Genomic DNA, 17,993 nt, shown 5'->3' on the forward strand with positions numbered 1-17,993 from the left:
TAGTTACCAGGGAAACCAGCAGAGGGGCATGACACTCACAACCACTTTGATAAGAAGAGTCACCAGCTGGGCCTGGGAGCAAGTCCACAGGAAGGTCAGTCGTGTGAATGGGTGTAGGAGAAGCAGGCAGTGGTCGGGCAGGGCATGTGCAGAGACGATAGAACAGTCCCCTAGAGGGGCCTGGCCACACCCCGAGAGGGCAGCCCCTGCACATTCTCTGGTGTCACTGCTGCGCCCCCAGCCCTGGAGTCCCTGTTTTCTCCTTTCCTTCCCCCAGAGTTACAGAGAGGGGCAGATGTGCTCCCTGGCGCGGTGGTTCTGAAGTGCCCCTCACCAGCTTGGTCCCCAGTTCCCCCTCATTAAAGAGCCTGGTGATGTGCGGAGGTCATAATGGATGCTCTGGGCTCCCACTGGCCACAGGACCCTGGCCCACCAGCACGTTGCCCACTGAGCCTTGGTTTTCTCACATGTAAGGTAGTTGAGTGATTTCATAGCTCCTCTGCTTCTGAAAGTCTGTGGTGCCCTAACCCTTGCCAGGGAACCCATGTGGTTGTAACGTTGCTGGTCTGAAGACCTGAGCACTCTGCTTCTTAAGATACCTGGTCTTTAGCAGCTATCAGTAGATTAAAATCTGTGCCTCCAACTTCAAAATTACAAAGCCTTCTGTATCAAGGTATCCTGTGATTTGCCTGAGCTCTTGCAAAGTCTGAAAAGTTAATGTGGCTGGGTCCTTTTTTCATTGATAAATGTTGACAAATTTTATACTTGACTTTGCCTTAGCTTTATTATTTACACTGTCTCCTGTATAAGGTCTATTCAAGGCTTTTTGAAAACAGAATTATGGGGACATCCCTGGTGGTCCAGTGGTTAAGACTCCATGCTTCCAGTGCAGACGGCTTGAGTTCAATTCCTGGTCAGGGAGCTAAGATGCCACATGCCTTGTAGTGCAGCCAAAACAAAACAGAATTGTGGTTTTCACAGGAGGGGTCACATTTTAGACTGTCAGATTGTCAGATTTAGATCACCTCTGTGCAAACAATCTGATAGACTACCATTGGCAAAATAAAATAATAGCTTAGATTTAGTTAGTGACTTCAAAAATGAATTTCAGTTTTTTGCTTAACTGTTTTTAACACCAGGGCTTTCCTGGTGGCTCAGTGGTAAAGAATCCACCTGCCAGTGTGGGAGACATAGGTTTGATCCCTGGGTCAGGAAGATCCTCTGGAGAAGGAAACAGCAACCCACTCCAGTATTCGTGCCTGAGAAATCCCACGGACAAAGGAGCCTGGTGGACTACAGTCCATGGGGTTGCCAAAGAGTGGGACACGACTTAGACAACTGTGACAACTATGACAGCTGTTTTCAGTTAGAGGTCATTTAGCTAACTTTGGACATTGATAGCTTCATTAGTGGGGGCACAGATGCCCAATTTTCACACAGTCCCAAGCTCTGAATCACATTGGGACCCTAGCCTTCCCAGCCTAGGACAGTTGGGTCTTGAAGACATGCTCCCCACCCAGAGCCACTGTCCACAGCTCCACTGTCCCCAGGCTGGCATCCCTCTGAGCTGGTTTTGTTGTTTCCAAGCCAGGGGGCAGGCCCTGGGCTCATAAGCTCAGAGCATCCTTGGAGCTGAGCGGCGGCACTTAGAGATTTAACCAAGTAAGTCATCTGACTGTCTTGTTCTTCCAAGCCGAGGTCTTAGGCAAATAGTTCGTGTTTTCAGGTTTTGAAGCATCTCTCTGAAGAGAATTGGAAGTTTTAGGGTGGGTGTGGAGTGAGGGGAGGCTTGCAGTGGGGTTGAGAGTCTGAGAGTGGAAGAGAAGCTGGGAGGGTTTAGCAGTTCTGAGCAGAGGCCATGCTGGGGAGGGGACTGTGGTCTTGGGCCCGGATCGGGGCCCCCGCTCACGGTTCCTACTCTTCCAGGGCTCCTCCGTGTGTCAGGTGACCGCCATCGGCGTGACCGTCATCCTGCTCTACACCTCTCGGGCCTGCTACAACCTGTTCATCTTGTCGTTCTCTCAGAGCAAGAATGTCCATTCCTTTGATTACGACTGGTACAATGTGTCAGACCAGGTCAGTGGGCGCTGGATCCTTGCTTTGGCAGCAGGCCGTGTGGCAGAGAGCTGTCAGCTCCTTGCTTTTGCTGCTGAAGAGCTGGGTGACCTTGGGAGTCACTTAACTGGGTGGTGTCTACATCCTCACCTGTCAGATGGAATCACAGTACCTGCCTGGTTCCAGCTCACACATTTCGGAGAAAATTAGAAAACAGACACACTTCTCCTTGCTACTTTCTGGGGCTTTTTCAAGCGGTACCTAAAATTTTTAAGTGTTTTTATATAAATGTAATATGATTTTATTAAAGGGTGAAATTTGCAAAGATAAAAATGAATGGTATTCAGGTTAGAAAACACGTAAAATGATGAAGTGTTTTTTTTAATGGAGCAGTAAGCGAAAGAAATGTAGACAAAAGTAACCAAGAATATTAGGGGGTTAGAAAGAGCCCGTTTTACATCTCAGTAGGAAACTCTTTCTTTTTTATAATGTATTCTAGAAATTCGTAAACAAAGGTAATGAAATATAATATGGCATCCATGTTCACAAAAGCTCAAAATGTAAACGACTGAGAGGGGAATTCCCGGGCTGTCCGGTGGTTAAGACTCTGCGCTTCCACTGCAGGGGACGTGCGTTCAGTCCCTGGTTGGGGAATTAAGATTCCACATGCTGCATGGTGTGGCCAAACAAAGAGAAGGAAAAAAAGAATGAGAATGAATCAGCATTCCCTAATTTGAAAAGTATCATTTCTTTGTCTCCTGCCCTGGACAAAGTGCCAGACACACAAAAGTGAACAGACCCAACCTTCCATGCAGAAGTTTATGTCCGCTGAAGAAAAGAGCCACACAGAGACGCCATGGCAGCAAAGAAATAGAAGCGTCTATAGTAGGGGTTTACGGGCTTGAGTTGCAAACGCTCCTGAGATTTTCCTGGCTAAACACTGAATATCCAACTAGAGACAAATCCACCTCTAAAATCCAAACAGTGCTCAAACCTTGAATTAACACTCTGGAGGAAAGAAGAAAACAACCGTGCTAAGTTAAAACTGATGGCAGGGACTTCCCTGGTGGGTCAGTGGTTAAGCCTTCACCCTCCCAGGGCAGGGGACTCGGGTTCCATCCCTGATCAGGGAACTAAAATCCCACATGGTGCAGCTCAAATAGATAGATTCTACCAAAAAACAACAAAAACTGAGGGCAAGATGAAATCCGTAAGAAGCTCGTGCAAGGTATTAGACTGGATTCAAACCACAACAGTCATAATCACCACCAATCAAACCAACAGCACAAATGTAGGGTGGGAGGAAGGTGGGCAGGGCGCTGGTGAAGAATTTCCCTGTTGTGAGAAATCAAATGCATAAAAATCTAAACGTTCAACGGTGATAAATTAGAGACTTATTCATAATACCCAGAGGATTTTTATCGTGGTAACATGTAGGTACAGTTGACTACTTTAATCATTTCTGAGTACACAGTTCAGTGGCATTAAAGTACATTCACAGTGTCATGCAGCCATCACCACCATCCATCTCCAGAATGTCTTCATCTTCCCAAACTGAGACTCTCCCCCCATTAAACAATAAGGATTTGGTTTCAACAGAATACTTATTTCAATGCTTCTTTCAAGTATGAGCTTATAAGTACAATGAATTTAAAATATCGCAGATTTTTATCACAGACAACACAGTTCTGTTGTTTTGGGTGGCTGTTTGTTTATAGATGCCTAGATCTATGTGTTGCAGCCAAAATAATCTAGGAGCAAGCAGATGGCCCCAAGTTGCAGGTTATTTGTGCAGAATGGTAGAAGCACACACAGCGCACTTTTGAGACATGTGAGTGGAGTTTCAGTGCAGAGTTTGAGTCATCTTTCTGAAGAGGAGCGAGACTGGTTTTGGATACTGTACTTTAAGGCTTCCCAGGCAGCGCTAGTGGTAAAGAACCCGCCTGCCAATGCCGGAGACCTGGGCCCCATCTCTGGGTCAGGAAGATCCCCTGGAGAAGGGCATGGCAAACCCACTCCAGTATTCTTGCCTGGAAAATCCCATGGACAGAGGAGCCTGGTAGGGTACAAGTCCATGAGGCCACAAAGAGTCGGACAAGACTGAAGCGACTTAGCATGCATCCATATACTTTAAACACAATGTGGTAGAGAAGGTGAGAGGATTCCATTTAGGGGATTGGCCCTTTATAGTTTGATGACGTTTCTGTCTTCCTTTGAAATGCCGGCCTTTCTGATAGACTTGCCCAGAAATAGCATCACCCACTCTCCCTCTGGCCTACAGAAAGGAGAGCGCTGCTGCACCCCATCTGCTTCCAGGAGGCCAGCATCCTGGTGAGGGACCTAGATAGATCTCACATGCTGCAACCAAGAACTGGTGCAGCCAAATAAATAAATAAATATTAAAAAAAAAAAAAAAAGAATTAGGAGAGGGACTTCCCTGGTGGTCTAGTAGTTAGAATTCCGTGTTTCTAATGCAGGGGGCACGGGTTTGATTCCTGGCTGGGGAACTAGGATCCTGCATGACACACAGTGCAGCCAAAAAGTGATTTTAAAGAAGAATTGGGAGAAGGCAGCAGAACATTATCATTATTCAGTTGTCGAAGAAAAGTCAGCTTAGAGACTTTATTTGGATGTAAGGAAGATTCATTCCTGGAGGGTGAAGGAATGAAGCATCAGAGACCAGCAGTTACTGTCTTTGAATATTTTGAAGAAGATAATTGTCTATCCTGGGACTTCCCTGGTGGTCCAGTGGTTAAGAATCTGCCTGCTGATGCCGGGGACATGGATCCAATCCCTGGTCCCAGAAGACCCACCGTGCCAAGGGGCAACTAAGTGGGTGTGCCCCAACTACTGAGCCTGCAAGCCCCAGAGCCTGCGCTCTACAAGAGAAACCGCCACAGTGAGAAACCCGAGCGCCACAGCGGGAGAGTGCCCCCACTCTCCGTGCCTAGAGGAAAGCCTGTGCGTTAATGAAGACCCAGCACAGTCAAAAACTACGTCAATAAAATGTTTTTAAAATTATCCATCCTATATAGTTTAAATAACTCCCCCCCACCCCCGCCCCACCACCAAGGCCTGGCACAGTAGTATTAATAGTATCTCATTTTAACATGCATGTTTTAGGGGGAAGAAATTACACTGTATTAGATTTAGTCTCTGCCATATTAGAACTGAATCAAACTCACTCTGCCCTCAGTCTGGTGACTCTCCATTTTCTCCCTCTTTTCTCAACAGGCAGATTTGAAGAATCAGCTGGGAGATGCCGGTTACATAGTGTTTGGAGTGGTCCTCTTTGTGTGGGAACTCTTACCCACCACCTTAGTAGTCTACTTCTTCCGAGTCAGAAATTCTACGAAGGACCTGGTAAGTAAACCACTTTGTATTTGCAGAAAGTGAGTGTGAAAGTCACTCTGTCGTGTCTGACTCTTCCCAATCCTATGGACTATACAGTCCATGGAATTCTCCAGGCCAGAATACTGGAGTGGGTAGCCTTTTCCTTCTCCACAAGATCTTCCCAACCCAGGGATCGAACCCGGGTCTCATGCATTGCAGGAAGATTCTCTACCGTCTGAGCCACCAGAGAAACCCACAGAAAAGTAGAGTGATGGTTTTTGGTCAACATAAGCACAGTGTGGGTGGCAAGGAAAGCACTGATTTTCATGACCAACTTGTGTTTTATCTTTTCTCTCTTATTCATCTCTGGATAGTCACTGGTGAGCCATGAATAGGAAAAAATAAAAAATAAAAGTAAGACTGGAAGAGGGTGCTTGGTGGAGAACTGCAGCCTGACCCATGAGCCCCTGAAGATAGAGTGGCAGTGGGCACCATTTTCCAGATCTGGCAAAATCTCCTTTTGCCATTTTCAGCTTCAGAACAGCAATTCGATGCCCCCGCTGACTATTCCTGGCATTGGAAACACCTGGAGGCTTCTGTAAAGTCAGACTCAAATTCTTCTGCATTGGTAGCAGAGAAACATGTGGAGAGTGGGCAGTGGACTCCAGGCTAGAGTCCAGTGCCTTATTTTTCTTCCTTTTCTGAAGAAGTTGAAGTTTTCTGGGAGGAGCCTCTTAACAAAAATCCCTCTGCTCTCTATGCTTCTCCTTGGCTTTCCACAGCCTTCTCACCACTTCTTAGTATGTCAGAGGCTTAGCAACTATACTCCCCAAATCCAAGGCAGTCTGAAGGAGAGACTGGACATCTGAGCCCTAAGGAGTGAAAGACTGTCATTCAAGGTACTATTTTATCAACACGTTATTGACCAGAGATGCATTAATATGTCTTTTGTTACGCAAACATTATTGGCCAGGGACATGTTTTTAGAGAGTGATACAGTTGCCATCACTGTGCCAAGTTGTTAGAGCTTAAAATTGATCAAGGGTTCCTTCTATAGCTTATGATTGTCATTATCATTCACGTTTTGCTTCATTAGATTTTTGTTCCAACCCTATGTATATTATAAATGCAAATGTATTACTGTAAAATTTTCAAAATAATGCATCTCGAAATTTTGAATGAAGATTTTTTTGGTGAATTTTATGCAAATCCTTTCTCTAATTATCTGAGTGACCTGTATACTAGTGTCTCAAAAGATGATAGTTCTGAAAAATACAGTTCTGATTCAGACATTGTGAATATTGGCCCAAAAGAAGACAGAAAGCCTAAGTGATTGGTTTTGATATGGAAAGTGAAAATGAAGCTCACAGTGCTGGAGGAGACTTTACAGGTGTGAGAGGTGTAATTACTGAATATAACAACCCACAAAGTGCTAATGAAAAAGCAGAATTAATTTTTGGCTGGCCAAAATTAAAATTGCCAGCCACAGGCCTTAGTTTCTACAAAATTCCCTGGTAAATAATGAGTTAAATGAAGACAGAATAAAATGAATAGTCCGTCTGTCCTCTCAGGTCGCATTATCCAGGGAAACCTGCAGCCTTAACACACCCTATGTGTATATGGAGTTACTTGGCTCTTGTGTTTGAATATATCTACTGTTTAGGGTATTATCTAGAGCAGTGGTTCCCAAACTTTTTGGCCTCAGGATACTTTACACTGATACACTATTAGTTGTTATTTGTTTGTTGAGGTATAATTGATATAAATTAGTTTTAGGTATACAGTGTAATTATTTGGTATTTATATATATTGCAAGATGATCACCACAATAGGTCCAACTAATGTGTTACCACACATAGTTTACAAATTTTTGTGTATGTGATAGGAACTTCGAAGATCTACTCTTTCAGCTACTTTCAAATATGCAGTACAATATTAACTATCGTCACCATGCTGTATGTGAATCCTCATGACTCATTCATTTTTATAACTGGCAGTTTGTATCTTTTGACTCCTTTCCCCCATTTCGCCCACCTCCTTCCTATCTCAGGCAGCCACCAATCTGTTCTCTATATCTGTGAGCTTGGGGTTTGTTTGCTTTTAGATTCCCTATATAAGTGAGATGATATGCTATTTATCTCTTTTTACCTTTTTCTAGTTGACTTATTTAACTTAACATAGTGCTGTCAAGGTTCAACCATATTTTTGCAAATAGTGAGATTTCATTCTTTTAAAAAAAATGTAGTGTAGTTGGTTTACAATGTTGTATTAATTTCTGCTGTACAGTGAAGTGACTCAGTTATCCATATATGTATTCTTTTGTCACATTCTTTCCCATCGTGCTTTATCAGGAGGTTTCATTCTTTTTAGGACTGAATATTTTGTGTGTGCGCATATCATTTTCTTTATCCATTCATGCATCGGTGGACATTTGGGTTGTCTCCATATCTTGGCTATTGTAAATAATGCTTCAGTGAACATGGGGATGTGTATATCCTTTTGAATTAATATTTTCATTTTCTTCAGATAAGTATGCAAAAGAGGAACTGCTGGATTATGTGGTAGTTCTGTTTTTAATTTTTTGAGGAACATCTATAGTGATTGCATTAATTTACATTCTCACCAACAATACACAATGATTCCCTTTTCTCTACATCCTCGCTAGCACTTTTCTTTTTGATAGTAGCTATTCTGACAGGTGTGCAGTGGTTTTTGCTATTGAGTTGTATGAGTTCTTTACATATTTTGTATATCAACTCCTTATCTTGTCTAGGGCTTGAAGATATTTTCTCCCATTTGGTAGGTTGCCTTTTCATTTTGTTGATGGTTTTCCTTTGCTGTGCAGAACCTGTTAAGTTTGATGTAGTCCCACTTGTTTATTTTTTATTTTGTTTCCTTTGCTTTTGGAGTTAGACCCCAAAATCCTCACCAAGATGAATGTCAAGGAACTTACTGCCAATCCTTTTTCCTAGTTTTATGGCTTCAGGTCTTACATGCAAGTCTTCCATCCACTTGGAGTTAATTTTTGTGTATGATGTAAGATTATAGTCCAGTTTTCCCAGCACCATTCATTGAAGAGGCTGTTCTTTCCTTAGTGTGTGTTCTTGACTGCTTTGTGGTAACTTCAGTTCAGTTCAGTTCAGTCGCTCAGGCGTGTCCGACTCTTTGCGACCCCATGAATCACAGCACGCCAGGCCTCCCTGTCCATCACCATCTCCCGGAGTTCACTCAGACTCACGTCCATCGAGTCCGTTATGCCATCCAGCCATCTCATCCTCTGTCGTCCCCTTCTCCTCCGGCCCCCAATCCCTCCCAGCAACGAAGTCTTCTCCAATGAGTCAACTCTTCGCATGAGGTGGCCAAAGTACTGGAGTTTCAGCTTCAGCATCATTCCTTCCAGAGAACACCCAGGGCTGATCTCCTTCAGAATGGACTGGTTGGATCTCCTTGCAGTCCAAGGGACTCTCAAGAGTCTTCTTCAACACCACAATTCAAAAGCATCAATTCTTCAGCACTCAGCCTTCTTCACAGTCCAGCTCTCACATCCATACATGACCACTGGAAAAACCATACCCTTGACTAGACGGACCTTCGTTGGCAAAGTAATATCTCTGCTTTTGAATATACTATCTAGGTTGGTCATAACTTCTTCCAAGGAGTAACTGTCTTTTAATTTCATGGCTGCAGTCACCATCTGCAGTGATTTTGGAGCCCAGAAAAATAAAGTTTGACACTGCTTCCACTGTTTCCCCATCTATTTCCCATGAAGTGATGGGACCAGATGCCGTGATCTTCGTTTTCTGAATGTTGAGCTTTAAGCCAACTTTTTCACTCTCCTCTTTCACTTTCATCAAGAGGCTTTTAGTTTCTCTTCACTTTCTGCCATAAGGGTGGTGTCATCTGCATATCTGAGGTTATTGATATTTCTCCCGGGATTCTTGATTCCAGCTTGTGTTTCTTCCAGTCCAGCATTTCTCATGATGTACTCTGCATAGAAGTTAAATAAGCAGGGTGACAATATACAGCCTTGACGTACTCCTTTTCCTATTTGGAACCAGTCTGTTGTTCCATGTCCAGTTCTAACTGTTGCTTCCTGGCCTGCATACAGATTTCTCAAGAGGCAGGTTAGGTGGTCTGGTATTCCCATCTCTTTCAGAATTTTCCACAGTTTCTTGTGATCCACACAGTCAAAGGCTTTGGCATAGTCAATAAAGCAGAAATAGATGTTTTTCTGGAACTCTCTTGCTTTTTCCATGATCCAGCGGATGTTGGCAATTTGATCTCTGGTTCCTCTGCCTTTTCTAAAACCAGCTTGAACATCTGGAAGTTCACGGTTCACATATTGCTGTGACCATATATTCATAGGTTTCTTTCTGGGCTCTCTATACTGTTCTGTTGATCTGTGTCTGTTTCTATACCGGTATCATACTGTTTTGATTACTATAGCTTTGTAAAATAGTTTGAAATCAGGGGGGCATGATGCCTACTCCAGCTTTGTTCTTTTTATTCAAGATTGCTTTGGCTATTTGGGGTTACATTGATAAGTTATTGAGTACACCAACAAGCTAGTTTGGAGGTATGTATATGTGTAATTAAAAAAAATATTTGTTAATTAATTATAAATAAACCCATAATGTGTTACTATAATTATTTTATGAAAAAGAACTCTAGTCTCCAAAACAAAGTAGTGAGAAGAGTTCAGTTCAGTCACTCAGTTGTGTCTGACTTTGCGACCCCATGGACCACAGCATGCCAGCCCTCCTTGTCCATCACCAACTCCTGGAGTTTACTCAAACTCATGTCCATTGAGTCAGTGATGCCATCCAACCATTTCATCCTCTGTCGTCCCCTTCTCCTCTTGTCCTCAATCTTTCCCAGCATCAGGGTCTTTTCAAATGACTCAGCTCTTTGCATCAGGTGGCCAAAGTATTGAAGTTTCAGCTTTAGCATCAGTCCTTCCAATGAACACTCAGGACTGATCTCCTTTAGGATGGACTGGCTGGATCTCCTTGCAGTCCAGGGGGTTCTCAAGAGGCTTCTCCAACACCACGGTTCAAAAGCATCAATTCTTCAGCGCTCAGCTTTCTTCACAGTCCAACTCTCACATCCATACATGAGCACTGGAAAAACCATAGCCTTGACTAGATGGACCTTTGTTGGCAAAAGCATATTCTGCTTTCTAATAGGCTATCTATGTTGGTCATAACTTTCCTTCCAAGCAGTAAGCATCTTTTAATTTCATGGCTGCAGTCACCATCTGCAGTGATTTTGGAGCCCAAAAAAATAAAGTCAGCCACTGTTTCCACTGTTTTCTCATTTATTTCCCATGAAGTGATGGGACCAGATGCCATGATCTTAGTTTTCTGAATGTTGAGCTTTAAGCCAACTTTTTCACTCTCCTCTTTCACTTTCATCAAAAGGTTCTTTAGTTCTTCTTCATTGTTTAAATTCTGTGACTCTTTTTAACATCTGGCTTAATAGAAGACAGCTGGATTCTCCTATCTGCTTCTGTTGTGATATGTTATTTTGAAGTATATGAAGAAAATCAAGCCTCACATTTTAATATAAATGTATTTTTTAATATATACCCAAACTCAATGAGGTATGATTTCTTAAGATTTCGTAGCTGCAATTTGGAATTTAAACCTGTATCAGTGACCTTTTCACGTTGTTTTCTATGATAACATCTGTCGGTTTACCTTGCACTTTGATATTTGCTCAGCGTTCAGATAATCTTTCGATGAATTTGTGTGCTATTCCTGTCCTTTTCCTCTGCTGTCTTCTCTCCTCCCCATCTACCTTGCACTTTGAATGGATCTTTATACCCATGCATGGTTTTGTCATGTCATGTATTGGTCATTTGGAAAATTTTGGTTTATTGACTTATGCGTATCTTTCAAAAGTGATATTTCCATTATACAAGAAGAATATCTCATTCATTAATCTCACCACTGATCATCAGAAAAATCAAATATTGGGAACCTGTCAACCTCACGGTGGAGAATACAAGGTTTCCAAAGCCTTAATGTTTGCTTAAAAGGTGAAATTTGATCAGTGAAAACAAATAGTCACATGTTTTCCTTGAATTTACAGCTCAGTTCATTCATTTTTGCGAGAGTGTCTGCCAAATGTCCACAGCTGAAAAGCCATGGTTGTCAGGAAGCTGTCATGTTGCATGCAGAAAGTAACTGTAACTCGGAGTTGTACAGGTTTTCTTGCAATAAAATTACAGTAGTCAGTTTTTTCTGCTTTGTTAAGTGAATCTTTTTTAAACTGTGACTGTGTAGTGGTGAAGAGCGCAGTAACTGCTAGTACAGTTGGTGTCACTGCTTTGAAATGTGCTCACTGCTTTGAAATGTGCTCAAGCAGCACCAGTTTTGCTAACTACAGCTTTTGGATCACTGGTGCCAGTGTCAACACAATAGAAAAGGTAAATAGCTTCTTAATATGCTAATTATGCAAATAGGTATGACCCTGCTGATCCTTGAAAGCATCCCGGGAACATCCAGCAGTTGTTGGGTCACACTGCTAACTGCTCATCTGCAGTAGCGTGTTAATGAGTGAAAATGATTCTTTATTCCCTAAAGGACATTATCTCCTGATTCATCCTGAGAGAGTTAATTCAGCATGAACAATGTAAAATCATAAATAGAAAGCCCTTCCCATGTTTTATATTGTAGTCATGAAGTAATTCTCGTTAGCAGGTAAATCTGAGTATCAGATTTGGCTTGGTGAAGCACCAGTGTTCATAAAATACCCCTGAGCAAGACTGCCAGGGTTAAAAGCATTATTACATACAGTATTTGGTAAAAATAGCTAACAACTGTATAGCACTTATATGTGCTAGGTCTTGTTCTAAGCATTTAAAATATACTAAAGTATTTAATTCTCACAGCAACTCTGTAAAGTAGATGAATATAATACTCATTTTGAGATGAGGAAACTGAGGCTCAGAATGATGGCTGGTAGGGGACAGAGCTCCAATTCAAACTGAGGCATCCTGGCTCCCAGATCCATGATTTTTTTTTTTTTATGTATTTTATTGAAGTATAGTTGATTTACAGTGTTTCAGGTGCCCAGCAAGGTGATACGGTTCTACAAGTACACATGTATTATTTTTGGAATTATTTTCCATCATAGATTATTATACGATATTGACTATAGTTCCCTATGCTATACATTAAACCTTTGCTGCTTATCTATTTTTTAGTTAGAAATCTAGCCTTCTATTTATACTAGGTCAAACAAGTAGAATCAAAATGTCATAATTTTTTTAGTTAGGCGAAAATTCATAAGTTTTCTAAAATACATACATATTTATATTTATGTATATAAAAGCTTTTCTACTATACCTGATAAAGACTTGAGAAAGAACATTAAAAAAAGAGATGGAGAAACTGGAGAACATAAACTAAATGAGACGGGAGCACTGAATATGAGATAGAAAAAGTGAAACAAACTAGATAAAAGTAAAAGATCGTCATATAGTCCAGATGTTTTTAAGCATGACTGCTCATTAGAAACATATCTGGCCCTCTGGAGAAAAAAAAGCAATAACTGAGCATTTGTATTTTTCAAAAACATTCAAGATAATTCTTATATGCATCTGGATTTTAAAAAGTGATTATAGGTTTTTCTATTAGATCCTAGTTTTGGTGACAGAGAGTTCTGTTATTTTTCTGTTGACCAATCATGATACAATGGTATTAAGTGAGTAATAGTTACATAATCACAATGGTAAAAGATGTTTATCAGTTTTCACAATCAATAGCCAGACAAAAAACAAAACATAATTATAATTGTAAGCCATAATGGGAACATGACTAACGTAAAAATATAAAATAATTATGTACAATTTGGGAGCATCAAGCAGAGTGATGTGGTGAGTGGAAGCGCATACATGCATATGTTTTCATCCACCCAGCCAGGCTATGTCTTTTGGTTGGTGCGTTTAATCCATTTATATTTAAGGTAATTATCTATATGTATGATCCTGTTACCATTTTCTTAATTGTTTTGGGTTGATTTTCTGTAGGTCTTTTCCTTCTCTTGTGTTTCCTGCCTAGAGAAGTTCCTTTAGCATTTGTTGCAAAACTGGTTTGGTGGTGCTGAATTCTCTTAACTTTTGCTTGTCTGGAAAGCTTTTGATTTCTCCATCAAATCTGAAGGAGAGTCTTGCTGGGTAGAGTATTCTTGGTTGTAGGTTCTTCCCCTTCATCACTTTAAATATGTCATGTCATTCCCTTCTGGCTTGTAGAGTTTCTGTTGCGAAATCAGCTGATAGCCTGATGGGAGTTCCCTTGTATGTTATTTGTTGTTTTTCTCTTGTTGCTTTTAATATTTTATCTCTGACTTTAATTTTTGTCAGTTTGATTATTGTGTGTCTTGGAGTGTTCCCCCTTGGGTTTATCCTGCCTGAGACTCTTCTGTGCTTCCTGGACTTGGTTGACTATTTCTTTTCCCATGTTCAGGAATTTTTCAGCTATTATTTCTTCCAATATTTTCTCATGTCCTTTCTCTCTCTCTTCTCCTTCTGGGACCCCTATCATGCCAATGTTGGTGTGTTTAATGTTGTCTCAGAGGTCTCTCAGACTGTCTTCTTTTCATTCTTTTTTCCATATTCTGTTCTGTGGCAGTGATTTCCATCCTTCTATCCTCCAGGTCATTTATCGGTTCTTCTGCCTCAATTATTCTGCTATTGATTCCTTCTAGTGTATTATTCATCTCTGTTTGTTAGTTCTTTAGTTCTTGTAGGTCTTAGGTAAACATTTCTTATATCTTTTCAATCTTTGCCTCTATTCTTTTCCAGAGATCCTGGATCATTTCCACTATCATTATTCTGAATTTCTTTTTTCTGGAAGGTTGCCTATCTCCACTTTATTTAGTTGTTTTTTGGGGGTTTTATCTTGTCCTTTCATCTGGGACATAACTTTCTGCTTTTTCATCCTGATTAACTTTCTGTATTATGGTTTTTGTTTTAGCTGCTGTGGGACTGTGTTTCTTCTTGTTTCTTCTGTGTGCCCTCTGATGGATGAAGCTAAGAGGCTTGTGTAAGCTTCTTGATGGGAGGAACTGGGAAAAACTAGGTCTTGCTCTGGTGGGCAGGGCCTTGCTCAGTAAAGCTTTAATCCAATTATCTGATGATGGGTGGGGTTGCACTCCCTCCCTGGTAGTTGTTTGGCCTGAGATGACCCAGCCCTGGGGTCTAAGGGCTCTATGGTAAGGTTAATGGCAAACTCCAAGAGGGTTTATGCCAAGGGGGGACCTTCCAGGGCCTCCCGTCCCTGTGGTATGCCCCTGAGAGCCCACGCCTTCACAGGAGGCCCTCTAATACTAGCAGGTAGTTTGGGTTCAGTCTCCTGTGGGGTCACTGCCCCTCTCCTCTGGGTCTTGGTGCATGCATGGTTTTGTTTGTACACTCCAAAACTGGAGTCTCTATTTCCCCCAGCCCTCTGGAAGTCCTATAATCAAATCCTGCTGAACCTCAAGGCCAGGTTCCCTGGGGATTCCCAGTCCCTATGTTGGATTCCCAGGCTGGGAAGCCTGATGTGGGGTTTAGAATCTTCACAACAGTGAGAGAACTTCTTTGGTATTATTCTTCTCCCTGTGGGTCACCCACCTGGAGGGTATGGGATTTGATTTCATTGTGATTGCACCCCTCCTACCATCTTGCTGTGGCTTCATTGTCTTTGGATGTGGGGTATCTTTTATTGGTGGATTCTGGCATCCTCCTATCAATGGTTCTTCAATAGCTAGTTGCAGTTTTGGTGCTTTTGCAGGAAGAGATGAGCACACGTCCTTCTACGCCACCATCTTGAAATGGAAGTCAGGTCCATGATTTTAATTCTGTCCTACACTGTGGCTTTGCTCAGCATAGTAAGGTTTGGAGAAGAAACTAAATTCCTAATGACTCAGTAATAGTCCTATTACTATCTGTAACTTTGACCCTGATGCTGGGAAAGATCGAGGGCAGGAGGAGAAGGAGGTGATAAGAGGATAAGACGGTTGGATGGCATCACTCACTCAATGGACATGAGTTTGAGCAAACTCCAGGAGATGGTGAAGGACAGGGAAGCCTGGAGTGCTGCAGTCCATGGGGTCACAAAGTGTTGGATATGACTTAGCGAGTGAATAACAATCTGTAACTTCTGTAATTTGACAAAAATCAGATATTCTTTTGGGGAGAAACTTGTAATTTAATTAATACTCACTGACTTTTAAAAGAGCATATCCTGCAGGTGGGGTGTTTTTAAAACATGTTCTCTACCATTTGTATCCAGAACACAGTGGGTATAAACAAGTCTCTATACTTATCACTGGAGCCAGTGTAACAGTGTACTAGACGTGTGGCTCTTTGGATCCACATCAGACCCAAGGGGTGCTTGCTTGGTCTAAGTATTGATGCTTAGGCCATGTCCTGGACTCAGCTGAGAATCTCTCAGGGTAGGTTCTGGGAATCTACATTTTAAATAATTTAATAACCACCCCAAGTGATTTGAATGCACTGTAATGTTTGAGAATCTCCATTTGTTTGAGAATCTCACACATATTTTAAACAGCTTTATTGAGATATAATTTCCATACAACAAACTGTTTACCCATTTCATGTGTGTAATTAAATGGTTTTTGATATATTCAGGTATGTGCAATTATCACCACCAAAGAACATTTTTTATCAACTCAGAAAGAAACGTCATACCCTTTATCTACCATGCCCCATACCCCTGTCCCCAAGCAACTACTGATCTACTTTCTGTGTCTACAGACTTCCCTATTCTGGACTTTAATAAGGATGGGATCATATAGTATGCCACTTTTTGTCACTGGCTCTTGCACTTGGCAGAGTGTTTTCGAGGTCCATCCACACTGTAGTATGTGTTAGTACCTCATCCCTTTTTATGGCCAGTATTTCATAGTGTGGGTATGCCACATCTTGTTTATCCATCCATTGATGGACATTTGGGTTGTTTCCACCTCTTGACTGTTATGAATAATGCTGCTATAAATATTCATTACAATTTTCTATTTGAACATAGGTCTTCGTGTCTCTTCAGTATGTATCTAGCAGTACAATTGCTTGGGTCATTTGGTAATTCTAGGTTTAACTTTTTTGAAAAACTGCCAGAGAGTTTTTATTCCCAATAGTGAAGTTTCTTCTACATCCTCCCCAGTGCTTGGTTATCTGGCTTTTTGATTCTGGACACTGTGATAGGTATCTCATTTTGGCTTTTAATTTGCATTTCACTGATGACTACAGATGTCAAGCATTTTAAAAATGTATTTATGTATTTATTTGGCCATTTGTAGATCTTCCTTGGAAAAATGGCTATTAAGATCCTTTGCCCACTTAAACATTTTTCTTAATTGGAGGATAATTGCTTTACAATATTGGGTTGGTTCCTACTATTCATCAACGTGAATCAGCCATAGGTATACATATGTCCCCCTCCCTCTTGAACCTCCCTCCCATCTCCCACCCTTCTAGGTTGTCACAGAGCACCTGATTTGAGCTTCTTGCATTGAGTTGACTTTTTACTATTGAGTTGTAAGAGTTCTTGTATATTTTAGATACAGGTCTCTTGTAAGATACATGATTTGCAAATATTTTCTCTCTGTGTGGCTGTCTTTTCACATTTTTGATGGTGTCTTTTGAAGCAAAAATACTTAATTTTGATGAAATCCAAATTATATTGTTTGGTTTGTTGTTTGTTTTTGGTGACATATCTAAAAATTCTTTGCCAGGTCATGAAGATTTGCCCCTATATCTTCTTCTTAGAGTTTTATAGTTTTTACTCCTATGTTTAGGTCTTTGATCCATTTAGAGTTACTTTTGTATGTGTGTGTGCGGTAAGGGTTCAATTTCATTCTACGTATAGATATTCTTGAACTGCTACAAATAGTAAAGTTGAAGGTGTTCCACCTTGTATAAGTTCTGCTTTGCTTCCTATGTTTGGCTAGATTAGTCTTAGAAAAGCAGAAATTCACATATAGATACCCATCCTAAAATAACCTTTTTTCAAACTCTCTTGGTTAACTTTTAAATGTACCACCAGTGATACGGACAAAGATGCCAAACAAAGGCCAGATTGAATCCCCAGATGTGGAACCTGTGTAGACTGAGAGCTGACTGTAGTATGTTATTTTATATAAGGGACCTGAGCATCCTTGGATTTCGGTATCCGTGTGGGGTCCTAGAAGCAGTGCCCTGTGGGTAACTGTGATTTTCTTAAGCGGTAAACTCAGCTTGGGGACAGAAACAGGAGAGGCAGATTGTATAAACTGGCTAAGAAACTCTTAAAATTTCATCATTTCATTATTTTAATTCATTGCTGTGAATGCCCACATCTGATTATACAGGTTTAGATCTTATTTGGGACTGTCTAGTTTGGCTGATTGGGGTATTGTCTGGTTTTTCTGTGAGAGATTGAAACAGTGATCATTCATTGCTGTGGGGCTTCCCTGGTGACTTAGCCTGTAAAGAATGTGCCTGCGATGCAGGAGACCCAGGTTCGACCCTGGTTCTGGGTTGGGAAGATTCCACAGAGAAGGAAATGGCAACCCACTCTAATATTCTTGCCTGGGAAATCCCATGGACAGAGGAGCCT

At 41.4% G+C, this 17,993-nt stretch overlaps 1 protein-coding gene across 3 annotated transcripts in view; it reads left to right on the plus strand.

The window, feature by feature from the left end:
• GPR137B (G protein-coupled receptor 137B) overlaps positions 1–17,993 on the plus strand; it is a 62,876-nt gene that overhangs the window by 34,396 nt on the left and 10,487 nt on the right. Inside the window, exons 4-6 of one of the 3 annotated variants that reach the window (XM_042240946.2) lie at positions 1,927–2,076; positions 5,290–5,418; positions 6,171–11,628. In XM_042240946.2, coding sequence (XP_042096880.1) covers positions 1,927–2,076; positions 5,290–5,418; positions 6,171–6,257 — 366 coding nt within the window. In that variant the 3' untranslated portion in view covers positions 6,258–11,628. Of the gene's footprint in view, positions 1–1,926; positions 2,077–5,289; positions 5,419–6,170; positions 11,629–17,993 lie in introns of those variants that run through there. The other 2 variants (XM_027962245.3, XM_042240945.2) reach the window with 2 other exon arrangements.

Source organism: Ovis aries, chromosome 25, assembly GCF_016772045.2.
Source record: "Ovis aries strain OAR_USU_Benz2616 breed Rambouillet chromosome 25, ARS-UI_Ramb_v3.0, whole genome shotgun sequence".
NCBI classification, from domain to species: domain Eukaryota; kingdom Metazoa; phylum Chordata; class Mammalia; order Artiodactyla; family Bovidae; genus Ovis; species Ovis aries.